The sequence below is a fragment of the Lepidothrix coronata genome, unplaced genomic scaffold, assembly GCF_001604755.1.
Source record: "Lepidothrix coronata isolate B3197 unplaced genomic scaffold, Lepidothrix_coronata-1.0 Scaffold12, whole genome shotgun sequence".
NCBI lineage: Eukaryota > Metazoa > Chordata > Aves > Passeriformes > Pipridae > Lepidothrix > Lepidothrix coronata.
Genome location: NW_016690192.1, coordinates 156,492 through 176,846, shown reverse-complemented (window position 1 = coordinate 176,846; position 20,355 = coordinate 156,492). Strand labels below are relative to the sequence as shown.

At 42.7% G+C, this 20,355-nt stretch overlaps 1 protein-coding gene across 1 annotated transcript in view; it reads left to right on the top strand.

The window, feature by feature from the left end:
• Nucleotides 1-20,355, top strand: part of LOC108492900 (metalloprotease TIKI2-like) — a 273,870-nt gene that overhangs the window by 154,048 nt on the left and 99,467 nt on the right. Inside the window, exon 4 of the mRNA XM_017805752.1 lies at nucleotides 8,000-8,174. Coding sequence (XP_017661241.1) covers nucleotides 8,000-8,174 — 175 coding nt within the window. The remainder of the gene's footprint in view (nucleotides 1-7,999; nucleotides 8,175-20,355) is intronic.

The window sequence follows — 20,355 nt, the reverse complement described above, 5'->3', positions numbered from 1 at the left end:
ATGAAAAATACCTTTGCAAAAAGAATTGCAATTTTTTTATAAAACACCCCCCCACCCAAACCATCTGGCCCCCGTTTCTTGTTTTTTTTTTTCTTCACTTTATTGCCCTGCTTTGCCCTTTGATCAGTATCTTGACTTGGGTGTCATGGCAATATAATAGGTGATGGTTTTAGTGTCAGAACAGAAAAAAAGTATTCTTTGTCAAAGGAAACAAAGCATTTGGAAGGGAAATAGAAAATCTTGAACTTTTCCATATGTTTGCAAGCTCATGAAAGCTGGCCTCAAAACAATCCCAGCAATGAAGGGGCTTTAAATGCAGCAGGAGTATCATTAGGTAGTTAAGATTTACCCTCCCCTTCCGAAACCCAAACCTTTATTTGCATACACTACAGGCTTGTCATCGTTACTCGATTAATGAACAGGTCCCTGTAATCTGGTCCTAAATATACACTGCATAGTTGGTGAGGCTTGCAGAAAGGGGGCCGGGATCATTGTTCTGACTGTGTTTTGTTAAGGCTTCTTTAATCAAAACATTCATTCAGATAGAGAGGCCGGCTGCATATTTTGGCATCGCGACCAAGGGGAGCAGGGACAGGGTTGGGATGGAGAGGGAGGCCTTGTAGGAGGGGTTGGTGTTGCTTGCTTGCTTCTTTTTTTCTTTTTCTTTCCTAAGTGCTTGGAAAACAACTGTTTGACTGGTGTGGAAAAACAAATAGAAAACATACATGGAGGTCATGACTTCCCAGGGATTTGTTGAAAGTCTTCTCTAACAGGGATGGAAGTCTCACCCCCCAGGCTGTATGTGAGATGCACAGTCCATCCCTATAGCCTTTCTGCCTTTTTTAATTTCTTTTTAAAAGATGTTTTTCTTTTGCCCAAATGGACAGAGAAGGTAGAACTAGGCAGGACACACAGCTGTTGTTTGGCCTTGTGCCACCAGGCAGTGACAGGATGGGTTTGGTGATCCCAGGGAGGGTCTCCACACAGGTGTGGTGAGAGCTGAAGCTGCAGGTACAGGAGTGTCCAAGGGCTGCAGCCCACCCTGCCTGCAGGCAATATTACACTCAGTCCAGCAATGACTCCTACAGCTTTCGTGTCACCTGCAGAGCTGGTTTTTAGAAGTATCATGTACTATCCATAGGGACTTCACTGGCATTCAGCCTGCTTTCCCCCTCCATGTCTTCTTCTATTTGTAATTTTTCTCTATTTACAAGTTTAGATGTTCTAGTGGCTCATAAACCTGAACTAGCCAGTTTGAAACTCAGAGACCTCTATTTTCACACTCAGGCTGCCATGCTGTGCTGAGGGGTACCCCACTAGCTTTAAATGCAGAAAGCTCACTGACATGAACTGCAATGTATCTGCAGTGTACAGGGATCCTGAGCAGTGATGTAGGTGGGCAGGGATTAGCTCACAGCCAGAAATGGCTGCCCAGAGCTGGTACCAAGAAATGTGCTTGCTCTTACTCTGGCTTTCCTTGTGCTCTTGAACTCCTTTGTTCCCTTACTTCCCTTCAAGCAAAAGGTATTTTTGCCTTTTTTCCCCTCCAGCCCAGGGAAAGGAGTGATGGAACTGACTTTACTCTGAAGATGAAAGACTCCTTTTACAGTCAACTCGGGCTTCTAGTATATTACTTTAAATTTTGGTGCTTAAAAGAAAGCAATAATGGGTTAATCACATGCTCAAACTGGATACTGCTCCTTCCTGGTTTCCCTTTTCCATAACAAACTGGAAGCTTATCTTCTTGGCAGCTGCCTACTTTGGGCTTTGGGCTAAATCAGTTTAACCAGACACCCCCTCCTTGGCCATTGCTGGTCTCCATCACAATGGAAACTCAAGAGTGCTGGAGGAAAACCAGTTGAGTTGGCAGCATTACTCATTTCTGCAGCAGCCTTGTGGAGATGCTTGTTCTCACAGCCCATTCACTTTGCACTATTTGAATCCTTCTATCAGAGGCTGCAGTAAATGGATATTGCTCTCCCAGATGCCAGAAGGATCCATAAATCAGAGGAAAACAGGTGTCTTCCAAGTCCAGAGCAGTATATTTTGCAGCACTTCAGTAAAAGCCACAATGCCTTGTCAGGGCTGGTTAACAGGAGGGTATCCTCCCTTCATAAAGGAATGATAACTCGAGCTCAGATGTCAGCCTCTGACCCAAGAAGGGCTGGTGTGAATTTAGGGCTGGAGGAGCCAGCGGGTTTTGGGATGCTGCTTTGGCTCCTTGGCAGCCCCCATAAGCTGAGCTGTCAGCTCTTCAGATCCTTATCTTGCATAGTGCTGTCGACTGGATAAAAGTTCCTGACCTGAATGATGTGGGGAAAATCCTTCAAAGCACGATCCATTACTTGTCTTCTGGCCTCTGCCCACGTAAAGCTCATAAACCAAAAGACTAATAAAGAGAACCCAATCTTTAGCATGTTTAAGAAAAAATTAATGTAGTTGTCGTGATCTGGGAACAACTCCCTGCTTACAACTGGAGATAAGAATTACTAGCATGGAAGTGGAGCCCTCCTGTCAGGGAAAGAGGGATGGGGTTTGGATTGAGGTGCTGGACTGGAATTCTGGAAGCTGATGGCCAGCTCTCTGGCTTGCCATAGGTGACCCTGGGTGTGGCTCCTCCTATTTTCTCTGTTTAGCCAGTGAACGCTGGGGAGAGAAGGAATTAAAGAAATAAGGCATTTTTATTATTAATAGATTCTCCTGCAACTATTAGGGATGGTGCTGTACTTGCAGCATGTGGAGTTTGGATACTTCACAGGAGGTGAGGCTGGAAAACCTCAAATCATCTGCTGATTGGGAGACAGTGGGAGAGAAGAGTCTCAGAAGCCAACAGGCTTGACCAAGATATAGGAAGATAATAGCTGGAAAGGTTTTAGGGTCACTGTGTTTTCCGTGGCAGGAGCTGGCTTCCCACTTCCCTGACTCAGCTTCCTCTTCTCCATCTGCAGGTAGAATTATAGTTGAAGAGCACCTTGAAGGCAAGGAAGGGCACCCAGCCCTCTGTCCCAGTCTCGGTAGTATTGGTTTTTCATGGACATAATCTTACAGTTGGAATGCACATTCCAGAAATACTCTATCATCACTGGAACAGAACGAGGCTAAGGAAGGTTATCAGAGGATTGGGAACTGTGGTGTATAGGAGTAGGAACGATAACACTATTAGTCCACATCTGATTGTGATTTGATACTGGACTGAGTCTAGAGCAGTTCCACTGTAGCCAATAAATCCAAAGCAGGGGGAAAAAAATGTTAATCATAGTTGATGGTGCTTATATGTGTCCAAAAAAATTATTTGCAGTTACATATTCACAACTCTGGCATTGTGCCTCTGTTCAGAATATTTGTCTAAATATTAAAAAATAGTAAATTAGAAAATGTACTTAAATGTCATCCCATGTCCATGCATTTTCAGCTGAACTTTGGCAGTAAGCCCTAAATGTGAAAAAGACTCTACACCAATATATTTTGCTTTTCTCTTCTTTTTTTTTTCCTTTTTCTTTCTCTCTGTCTCCCTAGACAAAGCTGACAGCATAGCATAGATCTTGAGTTATGGCTGATGCATTTTTCTAAGCTAAAGTATGTTGTTAGCTCTTATGCTAATGACTGCAGCAGAATTCCAGCCTCTGTGGGAATTTATTGGAAGAGAGGTTACCACCGAGCATCGTCTTGGACTTTGGATCTTCCTTTGGGTCCTTCCACAGCTAGAGTCAGCCAGTGCCTTGTGAGTAACATCAAGGTAGAAAGTCTTGCTGTCCCCATTTTACAGATGGACTTTTGAGAGACAGGAGGAATAAAGCCAAATGCTTCAAGGATACTTAGTGGAGGTTAAGTGCCAAGTTTTCTTTGAAGGTTTAAACCCAAATGACACGCCTGTGATCATGCAAGAGATTTGTATCGCCCATGGGAGCAGAATCATTTTTTCAGGGTAGTGTCATAACCACTCCACAATCCTTCCTCTTTCTTCTGCCTAAAGCTCCCACTGACTTCAAAGGTGAAGAATTATGGCCCGCATCCCACAGTACTGTGAGCTCAGATGTGTGCACAGAGCTCTACCCACACATATATTCCATCAGGGATACTGCTCAACTAAAATTATACAGGCAGTAGGGAGGGTAAAAAATGTCTGCAAGGCTGGGGGTTCTTTTTTATTCTCATATTGCCTTTCTTTAACCTCAAAATTTTAACTAAGAAAGGCAGAGTATACCAAATGACTGAGTTTTGAGTCTACTATATTGTCCATAGAAGAGTCGTAACCCAAAGAAAATAGGAATTAGAAAAAAAGGAGGAGTGCTAACTTATTCAGTAAAACAAAATATTCCATATTTTGAACACCTCAGTGAAATACATTATTGAGTTTCCATGAGAAATAAATAGATATATGAGCTGGTTAGATTCTCAGAAAGCTTGCAAAGACTGGACATAAAGAATCAATTTATCTCTTGTCATGTGTAGCCACTACAAAGTGAGCACACCCCAGGTGATGTGTTTTTCTGCTAGTCCAACTATTACTCTCCTAGATGAACAGCAAAATTAGAAGTTAGGATTTTCACCTGGTCACATCATCCACTCCACTGTACATTTAAATACTGGTAGCAGCGTTCAGCTATTGTTGGGAGGTCACTCCCTCACCCAATGGCACAGCAAATGTCTCACTCATTCCCTCTCAGTTCAAAAACAACAAATACATATAATTAAAATGTTAAAATTAATTTTTTTTCACTGAATGGAAACAAAGTAAAAGTGGAAGAGGGTAGGTGCATCCTTTTGGTGCACATTTAAAACAAGAGATTTTCTTTTTCTTTTTTCCCCACAGAAAAAAAAAAACAAAAACAAAAAACCACAAACAAACAAACCACTTAAATTCTGGCTCTAGTTAATAGTTTCCTAATTGCGTGTGACTGTTTCTTGACTTCCTGATCCCTATCTGGTGGTTAAGAATCCAGAGGGTTTATTAAATCAACAGAAGCAGCTGCCTCCTCGAAGCCAGGCATGGTGTATGTCACCGACTGTGGAAAGGAACTGCAATTCAGGGAGGAGCAGAGGTGATTGATGGGGCCAGTGTCATAGCTTGGAGTGTGGTTGCACTACTGTGTATGGGCATACTTACTGCAACCATTTATCTTCTGTCCTCTGCCACACACACGCAGAAACACACGTGCATGTTTTATTTTTGCCAGGCATTAGAAATACAGGAATGCTCAAGGTGCAGCGGGACCTGTAGCTGATGATGTGCCTCTCGAGGTGATGCCTTCCTTTGTCTTGTTCCTTAGGCAAGCACCAGAAACACTGACAAAACACAGTCCTTGGTTTTAAGTTTATCTCTCTGCCATTGGCAAACTCTCCCACAGAAGAGAAGGAAAGAAAGGGAGGGAAGAAAGGGCAAGTAAATGGGTCTGTTTTGTGTACTGTATTTTAGGTTAGATAAAGGGGAGGAAAAAACTGTAGGTTGAATGTGGATGTAGGATTGCAAGTGATGTTGTTGCACAAGGTGATGAAAGGTACTTCCTTTCTTGGCAAAGCTCTTCTTGGTCAAGGTCTAAATGCAACTTCTGTTCTTGGACCTCCAGCATCAGAGCTGTCCCCTGGCAGGAGTGGGACGCACAAAGCTGCTTGGTCCCCCAGCACTGCTGCTCCTGCTTTGTGTAGCAGAAGGTTGTCCTCACAGTAATTTGTTTTCCCCAAAGCATCTCAGGTCATTCCAGATCAGGTCTCATCAGTTCCCAGCCTTCACTTCCCTTCAGCCGAAACCAGGGAAGAAGAGATTTCTCTTATGTGGGTGTTGAGCTTTCAGATGCTTCCAAAAAATTTCACCTTCCATTTCCGTGTCTAAAGGCTTCCCTGACTCCTCCCTGAGCTACATCAACCCATTAAGCACAGAGCCTCAGTACAGAGGAGGTGCAAAGGCTTGTGATACCTGCATGGACCACCTGATTTACAGCTTTGTGTTAGAGAGGTTATTGCAAGTGTAAAATGGCTACTCGTTCCTCAGACTTTATTCCTACAATATAAATTTCTCCCTGCTTTTCACTGGGAATGGAAGCCACTACATCCTGTGCTGCTGTAGCCAGCAGCATTTTACCTCTTTAACACTGTCAGGCTACTTCTGCATCCCTTTGAGACAAATGCATGTTCTTGCCAGACGTGGAGGCAGCTTCCTTCCAGGAAACTGGTGTGTCAGATAGGTCTGGCTTAATGGGACTTATTATTTGTTGAGTGCTGCCAAAGGGCTAAACTGAGAACAAGGTGCAAAGTACTTGCATGCTCTGAGGAGTTCACAAGATGCACTGGTGATTCCAAGCCATGCTGGAAAGCCCAAAGGAATGATTCAGGGTAATGCAATTGAACCCTTAAGGAAGGACATGCTGTGAGGATCACTCTGATTTGGCAAAGCAGGTTGAGAAGTCATTTGGAAAAGGAAAGGTCCAGCTGGTCTGTAAGACCCAATAGACTGGGGCAGGGTCTCTGTCAGCATCAGTGTTAGCTCCATCCACTTGGGAGCCCCTGGGTCAGGAGATGTGGTTCCCATTTCTGCCTCACTCAACTGGGTACAGCCTTTGGTGGGAATCCAGAGTGAAGTGTAGACTCATCCTGCATAATGCATGGTGAGAAATCTCTGCTGCTTGGTCCCACACATTAAGAGTGATGAAAATGGGGCTGCAAAAAAAAAGCTTTAAGGAAAGTCACTAGGAAGTCTCCCTAAGACTTGCTGAAAACTTTTGGAGAGGCAGTATGAGTGAAGAGGGTGGGAAAAGACAAAAATTGTTGTGATAAAACCGTGTGGCCAAGTGGGAGGGTAAGATGTGGTCTGCAAAACATAGTTTGAAGGCAAGTTTTAGAAAATGAGTACAGGAATTCGGTATAGTAGAAAACCAGAGGAAGAATAACCTGAGTAAGAGAGTCACTGCATCAAGTATTTCAGCACAGCGAGTGAGGGATGTTCCCCTCATGGGCTGTGCCTGCAATGTCATTACCACCAGCTCAGATTAACACTGGAAATCCTGGCAGCTTTACATTTACCTGGGGACTCAGAAAGCTGGATCTAGGTTTTGCAGATTAAGCTGCTTTCCAGTGGTGAGGCACAGAAAACCTCCAGAATGTGCCTGGGTCCCGTTAGCAGTCATCAGACACTGCCCACTTACAAGCACTTCCCACCATGGGGCACTTGGGCCCCCAAACTCTTGTGGTAGACCTTGGACCTTTACTGTGTCAAAATAAGTTGTTATCCTAATAATCAGAGACTTTTGGCTTGTCTGTCCATTACAGCTTGGATCTTGGCTCATTCCTGGGTCTGCCTCTGGTCCTTGGGGTTTCAGCCTTTCTTCTGTGTCTATGAACATCTCTTCTCACAAAAGCAGGGACTGAGGGAGCAGTTCTTGTGAAAATCTCTTCCTCAAAAATGTCAGGAACATTCCAGGGATTTATGTGTTGCAATGCATTGACCTCTCTGGTGAGATCTAAAAGCATTTAAAGCTGCAAGAAGGATGAGAGGGTTTACTCTGTGTACATCTTCCTGTGTCTGGTTTTGCTGTCCTTGCCTCTTTTAAAACTGTTAAGTTATTAAAAAAGCCCAGATACAGTCCTTACTCAAGTTCATGGTGACCTTGGCTGGGAACAGATCACAGGATTTTGGTATTAAATAACCAATGAACTGTTTTGAGCAAGAAGAGAATAAAGGTCCTAGTAACTCACCCAAATGTAACACCTGAAACTACATTTTGCTGAAGGAACAGAGAAAAGTCAAAATGAACGAAAGTTTTATTTAGAAAATATTAGTTTCACTTTGGAAAAAAAAAAGTATATTCATTGATTTTTTTTATTATTTTTTTTTTTTAAGACTTCCTAACAACCTCCCAAGCTCTTATCCGCCTAACAGATTTTTGGTTTTTTTTAAATGATAGTGATGCTCAGGTGGCTTACATAAGGCTGGATTAAAACATGGAGTGTTTTGGCGATTCCTGAACCAGTGCCAGCTGAGCTATAGCTTCTCTCTCCATTGCAGGTCCCTAACTTCATCAACACAACACTCCCGCCCCACGAGCAGGTGACGGCTCAGGAGATAGACAGCTACTTCAGACAGGAGCTCATCTACAAGAGGAATGAGAGGATGGGGAAGAGAGTGATGTCACTTTTAAGGGAGAACAGAGACAAGAGCTTCTTCTTTGCCTTTGGAGCAGGTATGGCATGACTTTTTCTGTTTTACTCAGTTATTGTGACTGGAAGTAAAGTGTTTTGAATGCTTTAGGATTTTGTCTCTGAGCAGGAGCAGAAGCAGAAAGGTTTTTGTTTGTCTAGACCTGCTTCTGAAATGCAGTTGTTGAAGGAGGTGGGTCTTGGTCCAGCCTGGCTGCAGACAGGCTGCTCTCCTTTGTTTTCCATCCAGCTGTAGAAATGTGAAGTTGAGTGCTCTTCATGCTGCTGTCTTTGTTCCCTTCCCAGACTGACTTGTGGCCTGCTTGGGTTGTGTTCACACAATGGTTTGTAGCCACAAGTGTAGCAGATAGTTGAAGTTTGAATTTGCAAACCCAGGTGCTGATGGCACACAAACCCTTTGGTGGCACAGGGTGCTGGCCCAGAGTTTCAAACCTCTTGGGGTTGCTGTAGTTAAGACTTCCTCAATGAGTGACTTAACTGCTCTGGTCGTGTTTCTGTACAGATTTGCTGGTTTTAGGCTTTTCACAAGTGCATGAGGTGTGTGTGTAGCTAAATAGCAGCATTTTGAACCATTAAGTAAAAATCCAATATGTCCCTCTGCCTGTTTAAATGCTCTCCCTAAAGTCTGCAGAACAAAGACATCTGCAGTACTTCTATGAGTCTGCAACAGTACGTGCTACTGTCGTTTTTTTTATTTTCCCTTTTCCAGTGGAATTCACATTTCTGTGTGATAAGAGTATAAATAATAACTGTTCAGGCCCCAGCTCAGCTGAATCCTGAGCACCAGCTTAAGTGTCTCTTTGAGCTCCCTCAGCTTCAAGGCAGCCTGAGACTGCCGTGCTGAGAACCAATCTGCTCCTCCTGCTCCCTCTCCTTGGCAATTTCTCATTTTTGACAGAACTTTGCTCCTCATCCCATGGCTCTCGCTATGAACTCTGGCAACAACTCACCTTTCGCTACTCACTTCAGTGGGAATTTTGATTAAAGACTGCGGGTTTTAGTGGAGACACATGCGTTTTGATGTATTTATTTTTTGAGTGTATCCGGACTGAATTTTCCCAAGCTTATTTAGTCTCAGGCTTGCCTGATGTTTCTGGCTAAGAAGTTTTGCTTAACTGTTTTTACAGTAGGAAAATATATCATGATGGTTCATAATTGGACAGGGATTCATGAAAACCAGGTTGTCTAACCCGAGGAGCGAGGTTTATCAGAGATTATCGAACATGATGGCTTTGACATAGTCTCCAGTTTTGGAAATCCCTTAACCAATACATATTGGAGCTGAGAGGATAAACTCATATTGGGCATCACTGCCCACTTACCCTGCTCTACACACTTTTCCAGGGCATCAGTTACAGACCAGGATCTTGGACTAGGTGGGTCATGGATCCAATCCAATCTGTGCTGATAACAGAAGTGAAATTAAGCAAATGGATACTAATTACACACTGCATTCTATAGAAAGGCACGTTTAACTTCTGGGAGGTTTGAGCTTTCACTTCCTGTCCCCATCAGACAGCACCTACCTGAAACTCCCTAGCAGCATCCCTTGGGAAAGCTGGCTTATGGAGAGCAAGTCTCATTTTTTCTTTTGCACCCATTTTTGGCCATGTTGAAAACTGCCTTTGTTGCTGGGTTGTTTCGTTTTCCCAGCACTGACTGTGGCAGGACAGAACAGACACATGCAGCTGGATTTACTGAGAGCTGGGATGCGGGAGATGCCAAGGAAAGCTTTTTGTTTTGGGTTCTTTGTTCCAGCATCCCTTTGGCCTTTCTCACCAAAGTGGGCCATCCCTGCAGGCCATCCCTACTTTAATACAATTAATTCCTTCTTGCTTCTCTGGGGTGTTTTTTCCTTCGTGCAGTAAGTTCTGAGAAAATTATTAATTTTTCAATGCCAAAATTATTATGGGACTGAAGCTCAAGCAAGTTCATTTTCTCTTATGATTCAAATGCAGTTTTTCCTCTTGAAGAATTTTTTGGGGGTTTTGTTTCCTTTTTATTTCCCCCATGCACTGAATTATGAGTGGTGTTTGTTGATACATGTTGTGTTTTTCATTCTTATATTTAATTCATGAATTTTAATGGTTTCTTTGGTATGTGGTTGGGTTGTGAATTCAAATAGTTTTCTAAAACTTTGAGCATTTGATTTTGCCTTTTATAAAAGTGAATGGTGGGTGTTTTTGATGAAAGTTGAGGCTTTCACATATTCCCATGAATTCTGAAGTGTAAAATTTTAGGAATGCACCTTTGGTTAGGACAGGCATGATAGAGTCTGCGGGAGCTCATTTGCTCCCAGAACAGTGCAAAAATTATTTCACTTCATTTAAGATTCTGCATCTTTAAGACTAACGATGAAAGGGAAATAATTTGAAAAAAGTGTTCTGGACTATGTACTCCAAATTATGCTAAGCGTGATTTTTGCATCAATCCCTTTATTTTGAGGGTATTGGAACTAATGGATGAATAGTAATTAAATTATATATGTGTATTGTGAATTGTTTTCCAAATTTCGTAATCTCCATCATAGTTTCTGGGAGGGAAAAACTGGGTAAAACTGTGCTGCCAAATCAAATTAGGAAAATAAATAAGAAAATAAGCCTGTTACGAGAAAAGCACCTTGGAAAAACTTCCCCAAATGCAATTTTGTGGACAAGGGTTGCTGTAGAAGGGAGTCTCAAGCCCCACACGATGATTCACGTGGACTCAGTGGCATCCTGTAACTCACAGGTATAGCTGTAGCCAAGGGGCTTGGAGATGGGGAAAACAGCCCTCCTGAGGTAGAGCCCTGCCTGGTTCCTCCAGTGGCCTCCCTGCAGGAGCTGTACCTTATGGATACTGCCCTAGTGAAGGTTTACCTGGCTTTTGCACAGCTGTGTGCAGCAACTGAGGCTCTGCTGCTCCCTCAGGGCACCATCCTCAGCTTGATCTAAGATCCCAGTGCCACGGGTGGGTAGTTCTGTAATGAATTTGTATAACGAGCTTGACTAAGCCAGAAGGCACCACACAGGTGTCTTTGCAAATTACAGTCTCGTTTGGCTCAGTGAGTCCTGCTCCATGACTGTAGAACCAAAAATACCCGCCAAAAACCCCAAAGAAACCCAATGACTAGCTTCAGCTGAAAAGCAAGATGATGATTTCCTGGCAACCTGGTGCAGGAGCCTGGTGCTACTGAGCTGGAGGATGCAGGTGTCTGTCAGCAAAAAGTATATGGTCAGTGTTGCAGAAATCTTGCAGAAAATCCCTTCTCAGTTGAAACTTGGTAGAGTGTAAAGCCCTGTCCCCATAATAAAGCATGCACTTCACCATCAGGAAAAAAACATAGCTCATCCAGTGTAAGCTGAATTCCCAGCTGGCTGGATGAAAATGTGTGGCTGAAAATGGCAGGCAGAGGGAGATGGGGCATCCCCTCTCATCAGATCTAAATAACCTTCACGTAGGGACAGATCCCACACCCTGGTCCTGGCAGGTCTGGCAGGTCAGGTCACCCCTGGAAACACCTGCTCTGCCTTCATATGGAAGATGAGGCCATTGAAGTGATTGGGATATAGCAGGCAATTAATTCTGTTGCCTGTGCAACTCTGCATGTTTATGGGCTGGTTATTAACTATTTTACACGTAGAATTTCTACCTTCTTCATCCTGCCTCTCTTTTAAAAGAAGGCTGATCAAAATCTTTCAGCAGAATTTTTCAGCCTGCTTCTGAAAAGCAAGTCCACTTCTTGAAGATGTTGATCAAAATCCCGGGTGCCTGGGTGTCATTGTTCTCCTGTAAACTGGGATTCCCGGTTAAAATTTTGCTATATTCTGTTTAGAGCTGTGGTGCATCATAGGAGAGGTGGCTCAGAATCTGGTCTGCAAGAGCACGAGGGCTGTGAAACACTGAACAGACAAGTCCTGGGAATGAAGGAGTGGGAAGGGGACAGGCCTTTGAATATCCAAGCACGCTGAGATAAAACAGTTTTTCATAAAGCGAAGCAAAGCTTTTTTATGCTGTTGAAAGATGTTTTTTTCTTGTTCCAGTCAGAAGTATTAAAACAAAAAAAATATTACTCAGTTCTGAATAGAGCTTTTCAGTTTTCTGTCATTCTTAAAAATAAAAAGTAGACTTTTCAATGGATTTCTCCCTTTCCTGTCTTCCATGGAATTACTCACAATTTAAATGTGTTGGAGTAATTCAGACTTTTAATTTATTCCTTTATAAAACACGTAGAAGTGAAAATGGTCATTTATTCTTTCTACTTTCATTTCTTTCTCCTCTCCAAGAAAAATACAGGCTTTGGGTAAAAGGGGACCCAGCTCATACCCAGTTCTATAGACTTCGTTCTTCTCCTGCCAGGGTTTACCATATTCAGGCTTAATGTGAAAATATCACCATACCTGTATTCACAGTAATTATACTCTAGTAATGAAACAGCAGTTATTGTTTGTGCAGTTAAATGATATTTTTCAGTTATGGGCATGGTAATGTTTCCCTTTCAATGACTAAGGGTTGCTAAATAGAGTGCTTTCAAGTAAAATTTGGGTATTGACTTGGGTTTTGTGTTTTGAAAATCCATCATGGATTGCTAGGAATTATTGATCTGTAATAACAGCCTTAGACCTCATATATACAGACAATTTATAAAGGGCCATTTACAGTCAAGAAAGACACACAGCCAAGAGCACATAGGCTGTTAAAAAGAGTTAATATTTTGGCAACTAAGACTATACATATGAAGTCAATGTTTAAGAAAAAATCACTCTGGTTTATTTCATTTTTATGGCCAAATAATTTTCAAGTAACACTTATGATAACAAATGGATAAATTTATGTCTGCAGTTAATTTGAACGATAATTTCCTTAGGATGTTTTACTTACTTGCATTTTTTTTCTTTCTTTCTTTTATGAGAGCTGTCAGTTTTGTAGCTGAGAGCTGGATTTACTGCTTCAGAAATTCGGATGCTGCTCCAGTTCATGATGCTTATTAGCAGCCAAATCAGTAGGGTTTAAGGCAGTGAGTTTGGTTAGTTAAAATAATAAATGTATCACGGAGAATTTTCTTTAAGTGCTGAGACAGAGCTGAAATGCAAGTTCCATGGCATCTCCCATGGTAAGAGGGGAATCAAACTGTCTCTGGACCACGGTCCCGTGGTGGAGGAAGGAAAATGTTAAACCACCTCACCAGCCTCCTGCATCTGAGATGTCAGAGAGGACCCAAGCTGTTGTCCATGGTGTGGTGGAAGCCAGAGTGGGCTGGTGACCACAGCTCCAGGTGCAGCTGGTGATAACAGGGATCTGTGTACATGAAAGTACGAGCGCTCTTGCTCAGCCGTAGGCTGAGGCGGCTGAGATTAGGTACCTATTGGTTGATGGATTAGGTTTGAATTTCTGAGATGCTCTGCAAGAAAATACAGTTGTAGATGTCTGTGTGCTCCCATGAAAACAGAGGAATTCATCCCAAAGTAGAAACAGCAGAAGTAGAATTTGATAATTTCTGTGCTCAGAATGGGTGAATTCCCTCCTCGTCCTGTGGAGTTCTCTCAACCAGCATTGGGCAGGCAGCATCATCAGTACTGATTCTGATCATCATAAATCAGACTGTTAACAATAGTCATAGATAATTTGGGTTGAAAGAAACCTTTAAAGGTCGTTTAGTCCAGGCTCTCAAACAGTAACGTTACTTATTTCCAAAGTAAATGTTATCTGGTAATTCTTTGTAGTGGCACTCAGAAGTGGGTTTTCAGTAGGGAAAGAGAGCATTGTGCAACTTTTCTAAAGGATGGGGCTAGTGTGAGAGCACAGCAAGAATATAAAATCTCCTTCTCGTAGTCCTCAGCTCCAACTCTTTTCCTTTTGTCCTCTCTGCAGAGGATTCCCAAAGGGAATTTCAGCACACGTCATTTTAGATACTTGAGGTACCAAAGACAGAAACAGGCTCACCCTTCACCTTCTGGAATGAGTAGGAGTGACAGACATCTCCAGGGTGACTCAGGTCTTGAATGGTCTTGATCACCACTGAAGTGTTCTTATTTTCCTCCAAAAGCTAAAGAGCCCCTGGAGAGATATCCAGATGATGTAGCTGTCTTGAACATGCTTCATCGACGGTTAAAAAGGTGACCACAACTGAGCTGGAACGTGATGGATGTTGAACTGGGGCGGGTAGAGGTGGGATTTTGTTGTTACTGGAAACCATATTTCTACTCTGCAGTTTGGGAAAAGAAAGGATGTGATGGATACTGTGCACAACTTAAAACTCGGGTAATTAAAACCCTGAGAGTTTTTGTGAAAGCCATTAGCACCTGCCACCAGATCTGGCACCGAGGTTCACATGTGTTACTTGAAAGTGCTTTTTTCGGAAGGGAAATGCCTTCAGGCCGCCATCCAACTGCACACTGAGGGATGGGGATTTACAGATGTCAAATATGCAAATAGCTGTTTTGCACTCCCAACTGATGCAGCAAATCAGACTCGGAGTTGCAGAGTTGGTTCCACTGGGAACTAAATCATCGGGATTCCGGTCCTCTGGCTACCAGGGTTGTGTAGCTCTTTACCATTTCCATTCTTCATCTTGGATCCTCTGTAGAACACAAAAGGGGGGGAAAAAGGAGGGGGGAGGGGAGGGGAGGGGTTCATCTTGGATCCTCTGTAGAACACAAAAGGGGGGGAAAAAGGAGGGGGGAGGGGAGAAAAAAGAAAGCACTTGCAGTCTGGAGTATAAAGAGACTTTATCCCCCAGGTCAGGCATCCTGATCCAGCGCTGATTAGTGGTGCTACTGACATCACTAGCACAGTTCATCAGCGGGTTTTCTCAGTGGAGCAAGAAGTTGGCGACCAGGAGATTGAACTTGGCGAGCCTACAAAAGAGAAGAAAAGGGTGAATTAACAGTTTGCAGATGGTAGAATTCCCTCTGCTCATGTTTATTTGGGCATCCAGATGCTTATAGTGAGGTCAACCTATTTTTGTGTATGGACTTCTTTTACTATTAGTTTTTAAGGCAAAGTATCACTTTGCTTTTAGAAAGAGACCTGCATGCTAATTTTGACCAAAATCATGTAACTGATTCATTTAAAAGTCTTCATTAAACAGGCAGTGCCTGATTCTTTTTTCAGACTCTCTGTTGTAAATCAGGAGATACTCCACTGGGGAAAAGCTTGTTCCAAGTGCAAATCCAGCTTGCAGCCTTTTAAAATAAAAATAAAAAAATCAAGGGAACTTTTTTTTTATGTGCATTGATCTTGTATAATATGAAGGTTTGGAAGTCCCCGAATATTTGCTTTTCACCTGAAGCTTAAATTGGCAAACAGAGAGTGCCTGAGTTAGGGAGGCCAAAATAAACCTGCCTGCACCACCCTATTGTGAAAAGGGAACTTCTTGATTCCAGTAACTCTGATTCAAGAAAAATCGTTTTTGTATAACAAGATATTAATTGTAGAAACACAGTATAGGGAATGCAATGATGAGGAGGATCTTGAGGCTGCTGCCACCTGTAGCAGCCAAGGAAGGAAAGAGACACAGCAGGTAAAAGGACAGATTCCTGTCTTTGGGCTGGCATTCTGTTCTTTCTCCTGGTGTTGAGGGAAGCTGGGCAAGCCCTGGGCTGTCTTTGGTGGTCAGGTGGAGAATTCATTGTCCTCAGCAGGGAGTCCTGCCTGGCCACTGCTCACCTTCGCTTTCATCATTGCTCCACTGAAGGTGCAGCCTCAAGCTCAGGTCTTTATGTTTGTGGCTGCAGGTATTCAGCTAAATGTTAAAAGCAGCTAATGTTAAAATGGGCCTTGCAAACCGCAGCGTGTTTCACCATCTCTGGTGTAATTCTCCCCATGATGAATGGGAAATGATGCCTGCACGCAGTAGGATTTTGGTTTAAAGAAACCCATACATTAATGTCAGCTCCTCTGGGTCTCTGACGTTTTCATATCATATTTATTATTATGCCTGTGCCAAGTTCTACTGTATAAGTCTAATTCTGCCTGCCTGTTTTCAAAGAAAACTATATTGTCCCCTCCTGTCCTATAATATAGAAATTTTGGCTATGCCCTTACTGTATTTCTCTTCAACATTTGAGATGTAAAAAATATAGACATAATTCAGGAAATTTTCTCTTTTCAGAACTGCAAAGAATCATGAGAGGCTTAAGCACTCTGCTACACAGGAATGGGCTTAAACATGGGATGAAATACTTTTTCACCCACACACGCACACACAAGAGCTTGCTGTGTATCCACAGGCCACCCTGTAAGCTCTCAGGAGACCAGGCAGAGCTCCCATATAACTCTAGATTTCATAATGGGAGTGTTGAAATCAATATATGGATGCCAGACAATTCATCACTTCCCATCCCAAAACTGTCTCATCTGAAAGTTCCCATCCAGCTTTAACAGTGCTGTTGGGAAGATTTTAAAGAAGCAGCGTGGAGAACCCAAAGACTGGCAGCCTTCCTCTAACACTGAGGTTTCTGTGGGATGCTCCTGTGAAAGGCAAACAGGGTACAGACTGCAAAGGATCCAAGGATCTTGTGTCAGCTGGGATACCTTTGTGGGCTACCTGCAGTGATTAAGATGTCTCTGCACCAAGTGTACTTATCATCCTTCTGCATGACGTTGTCCCAGACCAGAGGGAAATCTGGCTACTCAGTTTCCTTGAATTCACAGCCTGGTATGCAAGCAAAGATCCTTCACATTAATACAAGTTGATGGCCTTGACCTGAGTTCATGTTCCTTTCTGCTGCCCCTCCTGCCTGGGTGTGTATTCCGGAGGAGGAGCATGGATATCCCAAGGCATCCTGGACCACCATAGCTGTATCCCCTGCAGATCCACTCTTGGAACCTCAGGCTATTAAAGCAAAAGCTGGAAAGGGAATTTAGTAAAGCCAGGAATTTAGGAACTGGTTTGTACTGTTTGTGGTGTTGGTCTCTTAGAGATTCAAGCCATTTCTGACCAGTTTTAGAGCCAAGTTGCAGGAGGACTGCATATGGAGAGGAACTGATGGTCATCCTGATGCCCTGGAAAGACAGGGCATGGCTGCTGGCTGGAGTTAGTTGTTTTGCAAAAGTAGATGTGAAGCTGAAAGCTTTAAAAAGCCTGGCTGTAATTTATGTGGATTTCTTGAGGATTTTTACTGGTATGGAAACTGGGACTGGAAATCTCATTAAACTGGGCGTTCTTGTGAGAGTTTCAGGTTTTCTTAGTCATGGTTGTGCCAGGAATATCATCAGAGCAAACTTGCTGAGAAAGGATTTATGGATTTGGGATCAGATCCTATTCTCACTGAATTAATGGTAGTTCTGCAACTGACATCAAGGTGACTGGCATGTGCACCTGGATGAGACAACATTTCTTTATCACTCTGGTTGTTTAATCTAGGCTGCTACTTTCCCATCAATACCCTCTTTATAAGCCTATTAAATCCCAGTTCCATTGTTATTTTCTTTGGTAGATCAGAAGAGAAGTGTCAAGGAAAAGAAAATGTATGCGAAATATCCCTCTGCCCAAAACCAATATTTAAACATCAGAAATGTAAAGTGAAGGTAGAATTACTTAGAGGGGCAGAGGGGAAATAATTAAAGCTCCAACCGGCAAGACGAGATGTCGTAAACTTTAGTTATTCCCCTCTCTTAGACATTGAAAACACAAACTCTGCCACCGTTCAGCTGTTTTATAGAGGCCTGTAGAAAGCAACAGAGGCCTGTTGGACAAAATTGCTCTGGTGGCAACTGAAACTGGGCTCAAACCCAAGTCCAACAGCCGAGCTGCCATCTGAAATCGGACAAAATTCGGGTTCATGTCTGAATCTCAGCTCCCTTTCTGCTCTGTGCAGTAGACCTAATGAAACCCTGAGTCTGGACTGGACTGGTGGGGAGTGAGAAGCAACTTCAGTTCGTGCAAAAACATTGCTGTTTCAAATTGGTTTAAAAAAAAAAAAAACAAACCTGCTAACAAAATTTGAAAGTATGGTCATTCTTGGCAAAAATGGACTGGCTACCTCTTGGTAGACAGGTTTGCTAAAGAGTTGTGAACTGAAACATGGCAAAATGTCATTTCAGAACCACTAGGCTTTTCTCCTATCAACTTCCAGTGAAAGAAGAGGAAGGTGAATAAGCAAAAAGCCAGATAAATCCACCTTGAAACTTCTAGTTTTCAAGAGCTAGTCAGTGAGACCTACCAAATGCTTAGATTTCGATAAACTGTTGCTCATCAACTGAAAATTATTCTGCCAGAGAGCTTCCAAACACCTTTTTAGTCTAAACACGTTTTGGTGGTGTTGAGCTTTGGAACTCTCCCTGGCAGAAAAGTGAAATCTCCATCATTTTCCTGGAATAATGTTTCAGGACTGAAACCTATGTGACTTATATTTAAATTAATAACTTAAGTCTTTTTTAGTATTTTTCTGTACTTTATAATGGGAAATACCTTAAATACTGAGGTTTGAAAACTTTTTAAAATAGTATTTATACACTGAAGTTAAATGGAGAGAAAAATCAAATGCCGGCACTGGGTTAACTTGGTATGAAATTCGGCACCAGTTTTCAGTATTTATACAGAATTCACATTCACTTTGTGTTTTTCCTTGAGGTGTTTGAGGTACAGTGAAACTGCTGTGAGGTTCTTATCACTTAGAGATCTGGTCTGGTTCCAGTTGAGAATTTTGCAGTACCTCTCACTGGGAGGATTGGTTTAAAAGGAACAGAGATCTGCCAAAGAAATAAAGACTTCATTATTGACATCAATGCTATTTTTAATCTGGTTTCCTAAGGAAATGAGACTTAAGCAATGGCAGTGTTTGTGAGTATGTGTGTGTGTACATAGGTGTGTGTGACTATGTCTTTGGCTCTCATAAATTCTTCATCTGTTGGGTGATTATAACCAAACCTGACAGATGGCTGGAGTCTCCAAGATAATAAGTTCTTCAGTGCTTCATGAAAATAAGTGGTGGGATGGAAGAAAAAGACATTCATAGTGTGCATCCACTGAAAAGGCACAGCATGAGCTCAACTTTTATTAAATTTCAGAAAATCCCAACGGGAGAAGGAGGTGAGACACATCCCCATAGACAACTGCTCTGTACTGATTCCTCTACACGTGAGAGGATGTGGTGTGTACTACATAGATCGTGTTGTGAACGTAACAATGATGTTTACAGTAAATAGTTACTATCTAGAGTGTCCCAGGAGACACATGTTACCTCTGGGCTGCTCTCTAATGAGGTGTTCGTTCTCAAGGCCAGAGCAATAGCAGGGAGCAGGTTAATAAATGTGACCAAGGCATGGCTCCAGGACTCTCTATAAACCTAATGAGTTGTGGGCACTCAAACTGTGCAGCCTCACTACTGCTAATTGGTCAAGTGTGCCATCAACCATGCCCAAAAATGTTCTTAAGTAGCCAAGGGGTGAAAAAGAGCATCAGAAACTCCTACAAGTCCAGGAGGCAGCCTGGGGCAGCATTCCTGTGTGCAGAGTTCAGGAACACTTTCCCCAGAACCAAGGTCATTCCCCTGAGAGTTGAAGCAGCTAACCAGCAATGGGGAATATAATTAAGAAACAAAGGAGAGAGTAAAGCATGACCTGGAGAAAAGCACATTTACAACATTAGCTTATCAAACAAGGGGATGGTTGTCACTTAGCAGTTGGAGAAGATGCTCAGAAAACATTGTGGCGGGGAGAGTACTTGAAACCTTTCCAAAGAAAAATACAGATGGGGGTCACCAAAGCCAAGTCAGAGTTAGTTCTTAGTTTTATTCTTTTTTGCTTGAGATTGAAAATTATGTATCTAGTATCTTGGGATGGGACTCTCCCTCTTGAACTGTAGTGTCTGAAATTTCAGTGCATCTTCTGTGTAAGGTCATCAGGTTCCTTTGAAACCCTCAGAGGACAAATCCTCCCACTTATCTCAGATGCATATTTTAAGATGGAAGGAATTGCCCTCAGGAAACATCTTTCCACTGACCACAGAGGAAGCCTAGAAAACTGGCCGCCAACACATGCCTGACTTTCAGATGAATGGGATTAATTGAACCCTGAAAGCAGGAGTTAAGAATTCAGGGTGTTCTGTCCTTACCTCTCCCTTACCTTGAGCAAGCAGCTCAGTGTACCAAGAGCTCCCTGAGCAATGTTTTGCATTACTGCCAATGGCAGAACTTTATTAGTCCTGAGGCAAGTTTGCAAGCAGAAGACTGACACAGGATTGCTTTCCATCATGCCTTGGAGAGCATCTTGGCATGAACT